Source organism: Phyllobates terribilis, unplaced genomic scaffold, assembly GCF_046119375.1.
Source record: "Phyllobates terribilis strain yellow unplaced genomic scaffold, ASM4611937v1 Scaffold_1__5_contigs__length_1240528914, whole genome shotgun sequence".
NCBI lineage: Eukaryota > Metazoa > Chordata > Amphibia > Anura > Dendrobatidae > Phyllobates > Phyllobates terribilis.
Genome location: NW_027362761.1, coordinates 810,502,115 through 810,515,506, shown reverse-complemented (window position 1 = coordinate 810,515,506; position 13,392 = coordinate 810,502,115). Strand labels below are relative to the sequence as shown.

Genomic DNA, 13,392 nt, shown 5'->3' with positions numbered 1-13,392 from the left:
CCCAACAGCGTTTGTTGACTTGTGGTGCAGTGTATTGTGCTCTATATGTGCATTTGACCACTGGAGTTTATCACTGGCCTGGCCTAGTGCCATATATGCAGGCATCACAACTGCGGCCATTGATTGTTCACAGCGGTCACTTGGGCATGTACAGCACTACATGACTGCAGGGTAAGTCAACAAACTCTGGAAGGACCACTAGAGTGGTGGCTATGGAGGGATGGAAAATTTTCCAGGGGAGTGTGTTATTTTGGTATTTTATCATGTTTACTTCCTTAAACCCTGGAAAACTCCTTTAAATTTAACATTCTGTGTTAAAATTCTACAAAAAAAGATCGAGAAAACCTAACATTACAAATAATCCAATCCCTGTCAATATATATTAGTTGCAGGGCAGCCAGAAATTGTGTGATTCATCTGCACACTTTGAGTGTTTTCCATCCCATTTCATTGTTCTTATAAAGTTATTATTTACTTTTCCTTTTGTATTTTCTGTATAGGTAGATTGGATCTTCCTGGAGTGATGTTTGCCCTTACATGGTGCCTTACATGGTGGGGTAACTAGCTGCTAAATGATCAAATAGTAGTCGTATTCCTGTACATTAGAACATTTACTATCTGCCCCTACTGAATGGGAGAAGATACAAATTAGATATTAGAAAAAACTTTTTGACAGTGAGGGTGATCAAGGAGTGGAACAGGCGGCCACGAGAGTTGGTGAGTTCTCCTTCAATGGAAGTCTTCATACAGAGGCTGGACAGACATCTGTCTGAGATGATTTAGTGAATCCTGCACTGAGAAGGGGTTTGACCATATGACCCTGGAGGTCCCTTTCAACTGTACATTTCTAAGTTTCTATGTTTTAAGGTGGCAGCTATAGGAAGTCAAATTTCCTTCTGCTGCCTGTACCCTCCAGAGTAGGGGCTGCCAATGTTTAACAGCAGTTTCTAGTCTGACAACGGAGCTCAATCTAGAAACTTGAGAAGGTGGCTGCCAGGTTAGATGTCTGACAACTCAATAAGGCAGATAGCTCTATTAATTAAATGAGGTACCTTCTAACAGAAGTACATTAAAGGGTTTTTCCATTTATGCATTTTTTATATGTATATTGACTTCCTCTAGGGGAAATTAATAAACTTATCTGGTGCTCCTCCTCCCCTTCTCCAGTGACACCTCTTCACTTTAAGATGACTTTTGGCATCACTGCTGAGCCCAGTGATAGGCTGCAGTGGTAACATGCACTGATAGGAGCAGCAGTGGTGAAGCGTCTCTCGAGCAGGGGTGAGTAAGTAACTACTGAATTTATTATCTTATTATTCTCACTTAGAGAAAGCCATAAAAATGCATACATGGAAATCACTTTTAAAGAGGTATTCTCATCTGGTGCATTTACAGCATAACCACAGGATATGTCAGAAATTCAGAAATGTATATTAGATGTGCATCTCACCTATGGGACCTGCATCTTCTTCAAGAATGTGGCCCTAACACATACTGTTGTCAGTAGAGAGGTGGTTAGAGTTCCTATTCACTTGTTTGGGAATCCTGACCATGTCTCTGCTAACAGCAGTGCACAATGAGGTCCCACCCTACAGATAAATCTGGGTCCCTTTGATACCCCTTTACATTGGTATTTTCATGTTATGACATTGGTATAGTTAGTTAGACAGCATGAAAATAGTGTACAGCATGTTGCCAAGAAGATCGACAACCAGAGCTTGGCCGACTATGTGCAGCAGCTACATTGTAGGCTGCGGAGTTAACTCCTAAGATCCCAACCACCTCTCTCCAGCCAATTATTTTCTATAAAGCAGTTAGCTGTTCAACCACCTCCCCCTCCCTCTCAGATCCTAACTTGTTATCAGGCCTGCAAAATCACAAGTCCCAGCCCCCACCACTCCCTGTTTTCAGATCATTTCTTCTAATCACTGCTCTCACTTTCAAAAGACATGTTTAAAGATATTGTTACCTCTATATGCAAATATAGTTATAACCGTATGGACTTCATAAGCACTGACAGACCTTAATGAGTCACAGTAGCAGGATGAAGCTACTGAATCACAAAAAGCACTAAAGGAGAAATGCCCAAGCTAAGGAAATGAAAGACTGTGCAGCAGTGTGCTGCTGAGAACACATGTTGAGAATAACCCTTAAAGAATATTGTTATAAAACCAATTTTATATTTTACTATATTTATTACCTGATAGGTAATTTGGGGAAGCATAAATCCAAATGGGCCACCAAATCCAGAGTGTGAAACAACCTAATATTAATGATCGTTCACAAACATTTTTTTTTATACAGGTAGAAGAATGAGATTTTATTTAAAAAAAGGACTCAGGCATGACCAGTCTTTCTGTAATGCTTTATAAAATTCTGTACACTTTCTTTTGGTCATAGGCAAGTTGGTTGGCACAAACATCAAATTCACAAAGTATTATCCTATGTATTTTTTTCTTCGTTCATTCCCTGTCAACTTGGGAATCAACAATTGATATACAAAATAAGCTGATGGTAGCACAATGCGCAAAAATATTATATTATATTTAAGTGCAAGGGTATATATAGACTTCATATAAAGCTTGACTGCAACAACATATCAATTTGCCATTTTAAATACAATACTTGCATTATTATAATTCTTGGAATACAATTCTGCTTTTATAACATAACACTTTGTTTTTTTTTTATTTTTAATCTATGTACACACATCCAGTTGTAACACTTGACAGTAGCATTATGGAGCATGTAATAATAAAACAGACTCTATTAGACGGATACTGCTTAAGATGTTGGTTAGTTGTAGTCTCTTTCCTCCCTAGAGAGTACCAAGTTATAAGAACATCAGGTGACCAGCCACCTGCACACCCACCTCATAAAAATCTACAGCTACATCTCATTGTCCAACATACTTTGGGCCGCTTCACTGAATCCATATTGTGTTTCCTCTTTCTGGTCTACGAGGTTCAACTGTAAGGTCTCCAAAGGTTGAGAAAAATTGCTCCATCTCCTTCTGCAACATATCATTTCTTTTCTCAGCGTCCTCTTTTGCACGTTCTGCGTTTCTCATTTTAATTTCCACCATTGTGTATTTTTTCTTTTCTTGTTCCAGTTCCTCATGCAAGGAAAGAACTTCTGTCTCCAGAGTTATATTTCTTTGTTCCAGGCTGAAGAAAAACAAAATGTTGTCAGTAACATATAAGTGAAATAGTGAATATGAGCTATAGAAAGACCAGATTCACTTGGGATGTGAGAAACATAGTGCTGCCACATGATTATGGATTCATTACAAAATGTACTGTAATATATAGTTAATATAACGCTATAGTTTATCACAAGCCTGCACAGTGTTAGAAATGTACATTTAGAGGTCTCTCACATTGTTGCAATATATGTTGTAACAGATTCCCTTTGAAAATGTTTGAAGATTTTTTACTACCTAATCTGAGATCAGCACGACATAGGGGCTGAGACTCTGATTCCAGCAATGTGTCTGTGAAGAAATGGCAACAGAGAGACCTCGCAGAATTCCACCGCTGCCACCACTTGTGATGAATGGCCGCCGTGAAACCCTGCAGTATCCCACCGCTGCCACCAATGTGAAGAATCCACACCTCGCCACCCGCCTGACGTCACAATTACGTCAGACGGATAATGTGATACGGATCTGCCCTTTGCACCAACATGACGTTCCACACCCCCTTGGGGACGCGTAAGGTCAGATTGGTACAGTTCTACACAGACACCCCCTGTCCACACGGGTACAGGAAGGCACCGGGCGTGAGAAGAGGTGGCCCACTCAGTCACTGACGTGGGGCCACTCTCGCTCACACCCCCGACAGGCTGAGAAGTCCCTTCACTAGCCCCAGTGAAGCAGAACCTTGTCGGCCTGGTCGAGCTGCCACCAGTTTCTATTAGACATAAGTCCCTGGTCCATTATCGGGAATTATATCACGCCAGAAACCCACCTCGGTAGCATGAGGATTAAGCCAAACAAGGGATGTGTCGAGATAAAAGAGCAGCCCAAGGTTAAATTAAATTAATCGCCGTAAGGGCACACTAGACATTACACTATATACATAAGGGTTATACATAATGGTCAGAGATGCAAATACAATAGTAGTGGTACAAAAGATACAAGCAGAACTTAAGAGTCAGTTACCAGTCAGATGGAAGGCCTGGCTTTTGGGGGAGGGCCTGCCACATGGGAGACTTGTGGGGCCCTCTCTCTTTGTTGCAGAACTTCTCCCACGAGATGTATCCTCGCGATCTCCCAGGGAAAAAGACAATGGAGCCAGAGCTGCTGGGCTCTTAACCCCTCTGGATCACCTCCCCTCCTGGCTGAACCTAAGTCTCCACCCCTAGTCTCTCTCAGCTAAAAACCCCAAAAACTAAAATGGGCTATACTTCCTTACTGGACGGTTCTAGTGTCATCGGATCCAGCCTGGCCCCTGCTATGCGTGGATACCAAGCACAGGGGCCCTGGGGACTACCCCAAGGCTGTGCCGTGTATTTCCTTTTCCCTATGTGATGGACAGTGCTGAAAGCCAGGGTGACATTCATCTAGTCCGTTTCTTTCCAAAAATCCATTTGGTGTATCTCTGGGATGTATAGTATTCCCATAACTCGGTGTTGAATTACAATTGTCTGAAAGGGCCGCATGGCTTGGGGTCCTCAGGAGGTCTTCCTGTGCAGCTCCACAGCTGCTGTGAGGTATTTGTCACTGCCTGCCTCTCAGCCCCCTCCCTTCTTGCTGCTGAAGTGACCGGTTTCAGTTTTGCATTTGTAGACCTCTATAATCCCCCACCAAACAGAGCACAATGATTGACAAGGGATTATGCTTTCAATATTCTTCACAGTGTTACTTTGTGGTCTGCATGCTGTCATTTTGATACAATCACTATTTTCTCTGCTGTACATTTAGCAGTGCTTAGAATGCTGAGCCCTGTAGAACTGGCCCATATCAATGATTGACTGCTTTCTGTGTATGCTGTACATTGATAGAAAACTGCTAATCAGTGGCAAGGGCGGAGTTGGACAAAACAGTTGACTAGGAGGCCCAACACAGCCAGTCTTGTAATGGTAATCTGCTGTTGATAAAACACTGATTTTATTGAAACAGCAACACACAAATCATTAAGTGACATATCGCTTGAATCAGTGTCTCAGCCCCTACATAATGCAGCTTTCAAATTACGTAGCAAAAACCTGCTGACAGATTCTGTTTAATATTTTACAGGTCTAAAATTGTATAATACTGAACATTTGACGGTAAAGTTTACAGATAGACAAAATAGGGACATACACTTAAAACAAGGGGTCCTATTACACGATCCAATTTGGGACTGCCTCTGAGGGTGTTGATTTCCCCTAAACCTCCTTCTCATTTCTCCAGCAATTTTTTTTAACAAAACTATGTTATTGCCACCTTATGGAAAAGGGCACCAGAGCATTTGGGCTGTTTCCCATAGCATCCTCATGGGCATAAATGTAAGCGTACTTCTACCAAAAATGTAAAGATGCCATTATTTTAGTAAATATGAAGTTAGGTCTCCAGACAATGTTTGGCAGTTTTTTTTTCATTCTACAGAGGCCTTAAAGGGAACCTGACAACTGATACATGCTGCCCGATTCACAGGCAGTATGTATCATAATATGTTTGACTGTGAAATGCATTCATACTTTAAAAGCCAGCTGGAGCCCAAGCCGCACGGAAGTCTAGTCAAAAAGGTGGGTCCCCAGCAGGGCCATATTTGGTGTTCATGCTGCCCTAGGCACTTTAAGTTGTCACGCCCCCTACTGGTAATTCAGACTAAGGGTACGTGCACACAACATGTTTTTCAGGCGGATCTTCTTCGTTACCCACCTGAAAAAGCGCTAAATAAACTCTAAAAAGACTGAATATATGTGATGCATTGTAAAAATTATTTGCTGATCAGTTTTTTTCCAAAGATGCGAACTGGTTAAACAAAGTGACCTGACCATTCCTCAGGCAACTTTCTAGCTGCTCACTAGTTTATTTAATACAATTTAATTAAAAACCAGTCCCCAAAAGATGTTAAAAAAGGCTAGTGAAAAGAAGCAAAAAAAGTAGCTACTTACAACAGGGCAAGATACAGGAATAAACGTTACATATTCTGAAAGGGCTGCCCAAGCCCTATTTCAGGATATAATTAGTATGTTATGAAAAAATCACCTGAGAGATTCCCTTTAAATAATCCCTATGCTGTGCCCCCACATAAATAACTGCCCCACACTGTGATCCCTGCACAAAAAAATTGCCCCACACTGTCCCTCTTATGGTACATGGCCTCCACATTGTCCCCCCTTATATACTATGGCCTCCACACCATCTCCCTTTATATACCATGATCCCCACACCGCCCCCCCTTATTTATCATGACCACCACACTGTCCCCCATATATACCATGACCTCTACAAAGTCACCTCTTATATACCATGACCTCCACACTGTTCCTCCTTATATACCATGACCAACACACCGTCCCCCCATATATACCATGACCACCACACCGTCCCCTCTTATATACTATGACCACCACACAGTTCCCACATATATACTATGACCTCCACATCGTCCCCTCTTATATACTATGACCTCCACACCATCCTCCCATATATACCATGACTTCCACACCGTCCCCTCTTATATACTATGACCTCCATACCATCACCCTTTATATACTATTGTAAGAATGGTGGACTGCGCTATCGCGTTCCTACCCCTAGAGTCATCAATCGCGTTGTATCATAGTGTGAACAATGCATGTGTCTTTCATGTATAGTATTATAGGATGCGATAGAATAAGGTATATCTTAATAAATCTTGATAATGTATAGTACATGAGTAATGTAGAGGTAATACATAAGAGTAACATGTATATTGTGAATAAACTGTGATATGGCAGTGTACAGCATAGGGTAAGATATAGATTAGGATTAAGGACAATAGGCTTAGTACATACTTGTATAGGACAGTAACTGTAGTTAGCTGGGGACATAGGATAAGGTACAGTTACGGTTTGACAATTATTGGATTCACAGAATACCACATGTTTGGTGAGGATTCAGTAATTATTCACGATTATCTCCCACCTATTATCCCTGTCGGGACATGATGTCTTATGGAAAGCACATTTACAGTTACGGTTTGAGACTAGCCCACAATGGGAAGGTGATAACGCTAGCATAAAGCAGACTACTTCCTGATAGTTAGTGAGATAGGGAAGTGCTGTAACCAAGGTCAAGGTCAAGTGCAGTGGGCTACTGGCAGCAGCAAAAAACTATTGTAAATGGCAGTGGGAGGCCTTACTGGAATTCCTTGCGGACATTCCTGCAATGTCTGGAGCTCAGGGCTCGGTACAAGTACTGGGAGGAGTGCCTTATCCTTTGACAAACAGGGGACAATGGACGCAGAACCGCGAAAAGGGAAGGTTCATGGGTGAAATGCAGGACTGGACGGGAAATCCCAGTGGCAGACAAGAATAGCAAACGTAGGGATAGTCCAGGAGGAACGGATAGTAATGTTGGAAACGGACTGTATTAAGGAAACAAGGAACAAGAAGTGTTGTGCCCGATACTGTTCAGTAAACTGTTGTTGGTTAATACGAACTGTGTGTCCCCTGAGTTATGTGCGTCGGCTCCAGAAGATGGAGGCCAGGAAACAGCGGAGGCCTGTGGTTCAACACATGGGTGTGATGAACCCCACACTGAGCAGCACATTGGGACTGGGACACGATTTTTCTGTAAACTGCTGGGGCAATGTAAAGCAGCGACAGTTCCATATATGCCATGACTACCATACCATTCCCCCTTATATATTATGACCACCACATCATCCTCCCTTATGAACTGTACCCACTGCACCTTACTCACTTATGAACTACAATCTCCACTCTGTCCCCACCTCATGTGGTCCCCTCTTCAAACTGTCTCCCTCACGTTACCCTTCTCCATACTGAGCCCATGATGCCCTTTTAAAAGTTCAAGAATTGTTTTCTGGAGACTAGGACTCTCTTGAATTTGAACAATACGTTGCTTATTACTCTTTTTAAACATATGGTGTCACTTTTAGGAGGATACTATTGCGTTATAAGTAGGATACAAAATATTAATAATACCTTTTTATTCTTGTCTCATACTCCATTTTTTGTTTCGACATTTCTTGCTTTAAACTGGACACAAGGCTGTGCAGTGCACTGTGATTGCTTGAGTTACTCACTACAAAAGTCTCACTGTTGTCACTGCTACTAGTAGCCCGGCTACTGCGACCGCCTGCACTTCTCCGGTCAAATTTGGTCTCAAAGTCACCTTGGTTGTTAATATCCTCACTAACAGGCCCATCTAAAACTGGGTCTTCAAAATTCCCAGTGTAAAAGTCTTGCTCTGGACAAGTTGTTGTAGAAGAGCGGCACGAGTTGGAGTTTTCGGGGAGGGATATTTCACACGATGATGTAGACCATGTTGCACTATCTATGCTTTGTTTGTCATCAGAGTTCAGCATGGAGAACTGTTGCTGGACATTATCATATGTAGACAACCTGTGCTGTTGTACTGATTCACCAGTGGAGTCTTTCAGTTTGTTATCTCTCAATGTGACGTACCCATTGGGCAGCCAACTTGTGGTCCGACTGTTCAGAGCATTGCTCATAGTATCTGTACTGGACAGTCCCATTTTCACTGCTCCATTTTGTACACTGTGGGTACCCATTTTTGTTCCCGAGCTCTTTAGAGATGAGGTTCTCCTTGCCTGTAAGGTACAGTTAGGTAAAGAGTGATGCTTTTCATGTACTTCCACTGAGCTGCTAAAGGACCCATTGGTGACAATTCCACTACCCTTATTAAATGCAGGATTTTTTTTCACCATTAGTGGTGGGCTTCGGGTAACATCAAGTTTGTGAATGCTATTCCTTGGACTATTGGATTTACTTCCTGAAAGTCCAGTGGGAGAACCATTGTCAACACTGGATCTTTGAGGAGAATCAGATTTCTCCCATGAACAACGTCTCACTGCTATATCCTTTGTGTTGTTGTTCTCCTTGTTTTGTATTTGACCGAAAATAATTTTCTTCTGTAATTCATTATTATTGTTGCTCATCTCTTGTCCAATTTGATTTTGGCCATCTCCATCTTTGGGAAAAAGTATTTCATGTTCACTTATCATCACTGCCATCAATTGCTGAACCACAACAGTACCTGCAAAAGAATGAAAATGAATTTGGTTACACCATGTGTAGCACTGTATAACAAATGGCATATATATCCTGGTCACAGCATGTGTAATAGGGCTTGGTGCCTGGATACTGCATGTGATTAAGTGATCTTATAGTCACAGATTGCTCAGCCATAAGTTCCTGCTGAAAGAGGTAGTGACCTGTAAATAGTTGTAGATTGGCGGCTCACAACGTCCTCCTGAACTCCATGGGAACTAGTAGGATGTCAGCATTCAGTGGGCTCTCTCTGGATATAGCGGTGTATGTGGATGCACTATGTGGATGAGGTATTGTGTATATAGGAGAATTCCCTGACTGTAGCAATTTATATATTTATATGGGGGAACTCCCTGACTGAGGCAATAGGGGAATTCTCTGGCTGGAGCACTGTATATATCAGGGAATTCTCTGGCTGGGGTACTATATATATAAGGGGATTCTCTGGCTGGGGTACTGTATATATCAGGGAATTCTCTGGCTGGGGTTCTATATATATAAGGGAATTCTCTGGCTGGGGTACTGTATATATCAGGGAATTCTCTGGCTGGGGTACTATATATATAAGGGGATTCTCTGGCTGGGGTACTGTATATATCAGGGAATTCTCTGGCTGGGGTACTATATATATAAGGGGATTCTCTGGCTGGGGTACTGTATATATCAGGGAATTCTCTGGCTGGGGTACTATATATATAAGGGAATTCTCTGGCTGGGGTACTGCATATATCAGGGAATTTTCTGGTTGGGGTACTATATATAAGGGAATTCTCTGGATGGGGTACTATATATATAAGGGAATTCTCTGGCTGGGGTACTATATATATCAGGGAATTCTCTGGCTGGGGTACTGTATATATAAGGGAATTCTCTGGCTGGCGTATTATGTATATCAGGGAATTCTCTGGCTGGGGTACTATATATATAAGGGAAGTCTCTGGCTGGGGTACTATATATATAAGGGAATTCTCTGGCTGGGGTACTGTATATATAAGGGAAGTCTCTGGCTGTGGTTCTGTATATATCAGTGAATTCTCGGTCTGGGGTACTATATATATAAGGGAATTCTCTGGCTAGGGTACTGTATATATCAGGGAATTCTCTGGCTGGGGTTCTATATATATAAGGGAATTCTCTGGCTGGGGTACTGTATATATCAGGGAATTCTCTGGCTGGGGTACTATATATATAAGGGAATTCTCTGGCTGGGGTACTGTATATATCAGGGAATTCTCTGGCTGGGGTACTATATATATAAGGGAATTCTCTGGCTACGGTACTGTATATATCAGGGAATTCTCTGGCTGGGGTACTATATATATAAGGGAATTCTCTGGTTGGGGTACTGTATATATAAGGGAATTCTCTGGCTGGGGTACTGTATATATCGGGGAATTCTCTGGCTGGGGTACCATATATATATATAAGGGAATTCTCTGTCTGGGGTACTGTATATATCGGGGAATTCTCTGGCTGGGGTACTATATATATAAGGGGATTCTCTGGCTGGGGTACTATATATATATGGGAATTCTCTGGCTGGGGTACTGTATATACCAGGGAATTCTCTGGCTGGCGTACTATATATATAAGGGAATTCTCTGACTGGGGTACTGTATATATCAGGGAATTCTCTGGCTGGGGTACTATATATATAAGGGAATTCTCTGGCTGGGGTAGTGTATATATCAGGGAATTCTCTGGCTGGGGTACTATATATATAAGGGAATTCTCTGGCTACGGTACTGTATATATCAGGGAATTCTCTGGCTGGGGTACTATATATATAAGGGAATTCTCTGGTTAGGGTACTGTATATATCAGGGAATTCTCTGGCTGGGGTACTATATATATAAGGGAATTCTCTGGTTGGGGTACTGTATATATAAGGGAATTCTCTGGCTGGGGTACTGTATATATCGGGGAATTCTCTGGCTGGGGTACCATATATATATATAAGGGAATTCTCTGTCTGGGGTACTGTATATATCGGGGAATTCTCTGGCTGGGGTACTATATATATAAGGGGATTCTCTGGCTGGGGTACTATATATATATGGGAATTCTCTGGCTGGGGTACTGTATATACCAGGGAATTCTCTGGCTGGCGTACTATATATATAAGGGAATTCTCTGACTGGGGTACTGTATATATCAGGGAATTCTCTGGCTGGGGTGCTGTATATATCAGGGAATTCTCTGGCTGGGGTACTATATATATATAAGGGAAGTCTCTGGCTGGGGTACTGTATATATCAGGGAATTCTCTGGCTGGCGTACTATATATATAAGGGAATTCTCTGGCTGGGGAACTATATATATAAGGGAATTCTCTGGCTGGGGTACTGTATATATCAGGGAATTATCTGGCTGGGGTACTATATATATAAGGGAATTCTCTGGTTGGGGTACTGTATATACCAGGGAATTCTCTGGCTGGGGTACTATATATATAAGGGAATTCTCTGGCTGGTGTACTGTATATATCAGGGAATTCTCTGGCTACGGTACTATATATATAAGGAAAGTCTCTGGCTGGGGTACTGTATATATCAGGGAATTCTCTGGCTGGGGTACTATATATATATATAAGGGAATTCTATAGCTGGGGTACTGTATATATCAGGGAATTCTCTGGCTGGGGTTCTATATATATAAGGGAATTCTCTGGCTGGGGTACTGTATATATCAGGGAATTCTCTGGCTGGGGTACTATATATATAAGGGAATTCTCTGGCTAGGGTACTGTATATATCAGGGAATTCTCTGGCTGGGGTACTATATATATAAGGGAATTATCTGGCTGGGGTACTGTATATATCAGGGAATTCTCTGGCTGGGGTACTATATATATAAGTGAAATCTCTGGCTAGGGTACTGTATATATCAGGGAATTCTCTGGCTGGGGTACTATATATATAAGGGAATTCTCTGGCTGGGGTACTGTATATATCAGGGAATTCTCTGGCTGGGGTACTATATATATATATATATGGGAATTCTCTGGCTAGGGTACAGTATATATCAGGGAATTCTCTAGCTGGGGTACTATATATAAAAGGGAATTCTCTGGCTGGGGTACTGTATATATAAGGGAATTCTCTGGCTGGGGTACTGTATATATCAGGGAATTCTCTGGCTGGGGTTCTATATATATAAGGGAATTCTCTGGCTGGGGTACTGTATATATCAGGGAATTCTCTGGCTGGGGTACTATATATATAAGGGAATTCTCTGGCTAGGGTACTGTATATATCAGGGAATTCTCCGGCTGGGGTACTATATATATAAGGGAATTATCTGGCTGGGGTACTGTATATATCAGGGAATTCTCTGGCTGGGGTACTATATATATAAGGGAATTCTCTGGCTGGGGTACTGTATATATCAGGGAATTCTCTGGCTGGGGTACTATATATATAAGGAAATTCTCTGGCTGGGGTACTGTATATATCAGGGAATTCTCTGGCTGGGGTACTATATATATATATATGGAAATTCTCTGGCTAGGGTACAGTATATATCAGGGAATTCTCTGGCTGGGGTACTATATATATAAGGGAATTCTCCGGCTGGGGTACTGTATATATAAGGGAATTCTCTGGCTGGGGTACTGTATATATCGGGGAATTCTCTGGCTGGGGTACTATATATATATAAGGGAATTCTCTGGCTGGGGTACTGTATATATCAGGGAATTCTCTGGCTGGGGTACTATATATATAAGGGAATTCTCTGGCTGCGGTACTGTATATATCGGGGAATTCTCTGCCTGGGGTACTATATATATATAAGGGAATTCTCTGGCTGGGGTACTGTATATACCAGGGAATTCTCTGGCTGGGGTACTGTATATATAAGGGGATTCTCTGGCTGGGGTACTATATATATAAGAGAATTCTCTGGCTGGGGTACTGTATATACCAGGGAATTCTCTGGCTGGGGTACTGTATATACCAGGGAATTCTCTGGCTGGGGTACTGTATATACCAGGGAATTCTCTGGCTGGGGTACTGTATATACCAGGGAATTCTCTGGCTGGAGTACTGCATATACCAGGGAATTCTCTGGCTGGGGTACTGTATATAGCAGGGAATTCTCTGGCTGGGGTACTATATATATAAGGGAATTCTCTGGCTGGGGTACTGTACATATAAGGAA

The 13,392-nt window shown here is 42.0% G+C and overlaps 1 protein-coding gene across 7 annotated transcripts in view; it reads right to left on the bottom strand.

Moving 5' to 3' along the window:
- Nucleotides 1-266: 266 nt before the first annotated feature.
- Nucleotides 267-13,392, bottom strand: part of ARHGAP24 (Rho GTPase activating protein 24) — a 1,313,999-nt gene continuing 1,300,873 nt past the window's right edge. For all 7 annotated transcript variants that reach the window (XM_073637122.1, XM_073637123.1, XM_073637121.1 and 4 more), the window contains 2 exons: nucleotides 8,143-9,217; nucleotides 267-3,167 (listed from right to left, as the gene is read on the bottom strand). In XM_073637122.1, coding sequence (XP_073493223.1) covers nucleotides 2,924-3,167; nucleotides 8,143-9,217 — 1,319 coding nt within the window. In that variant the 3' untranslated portion in view covers nucleotides 267-2,923. The remainder of the gene's footprint in view (nucleotides 3,168-8,142; nucleotides 9,218-13,392) is intronic.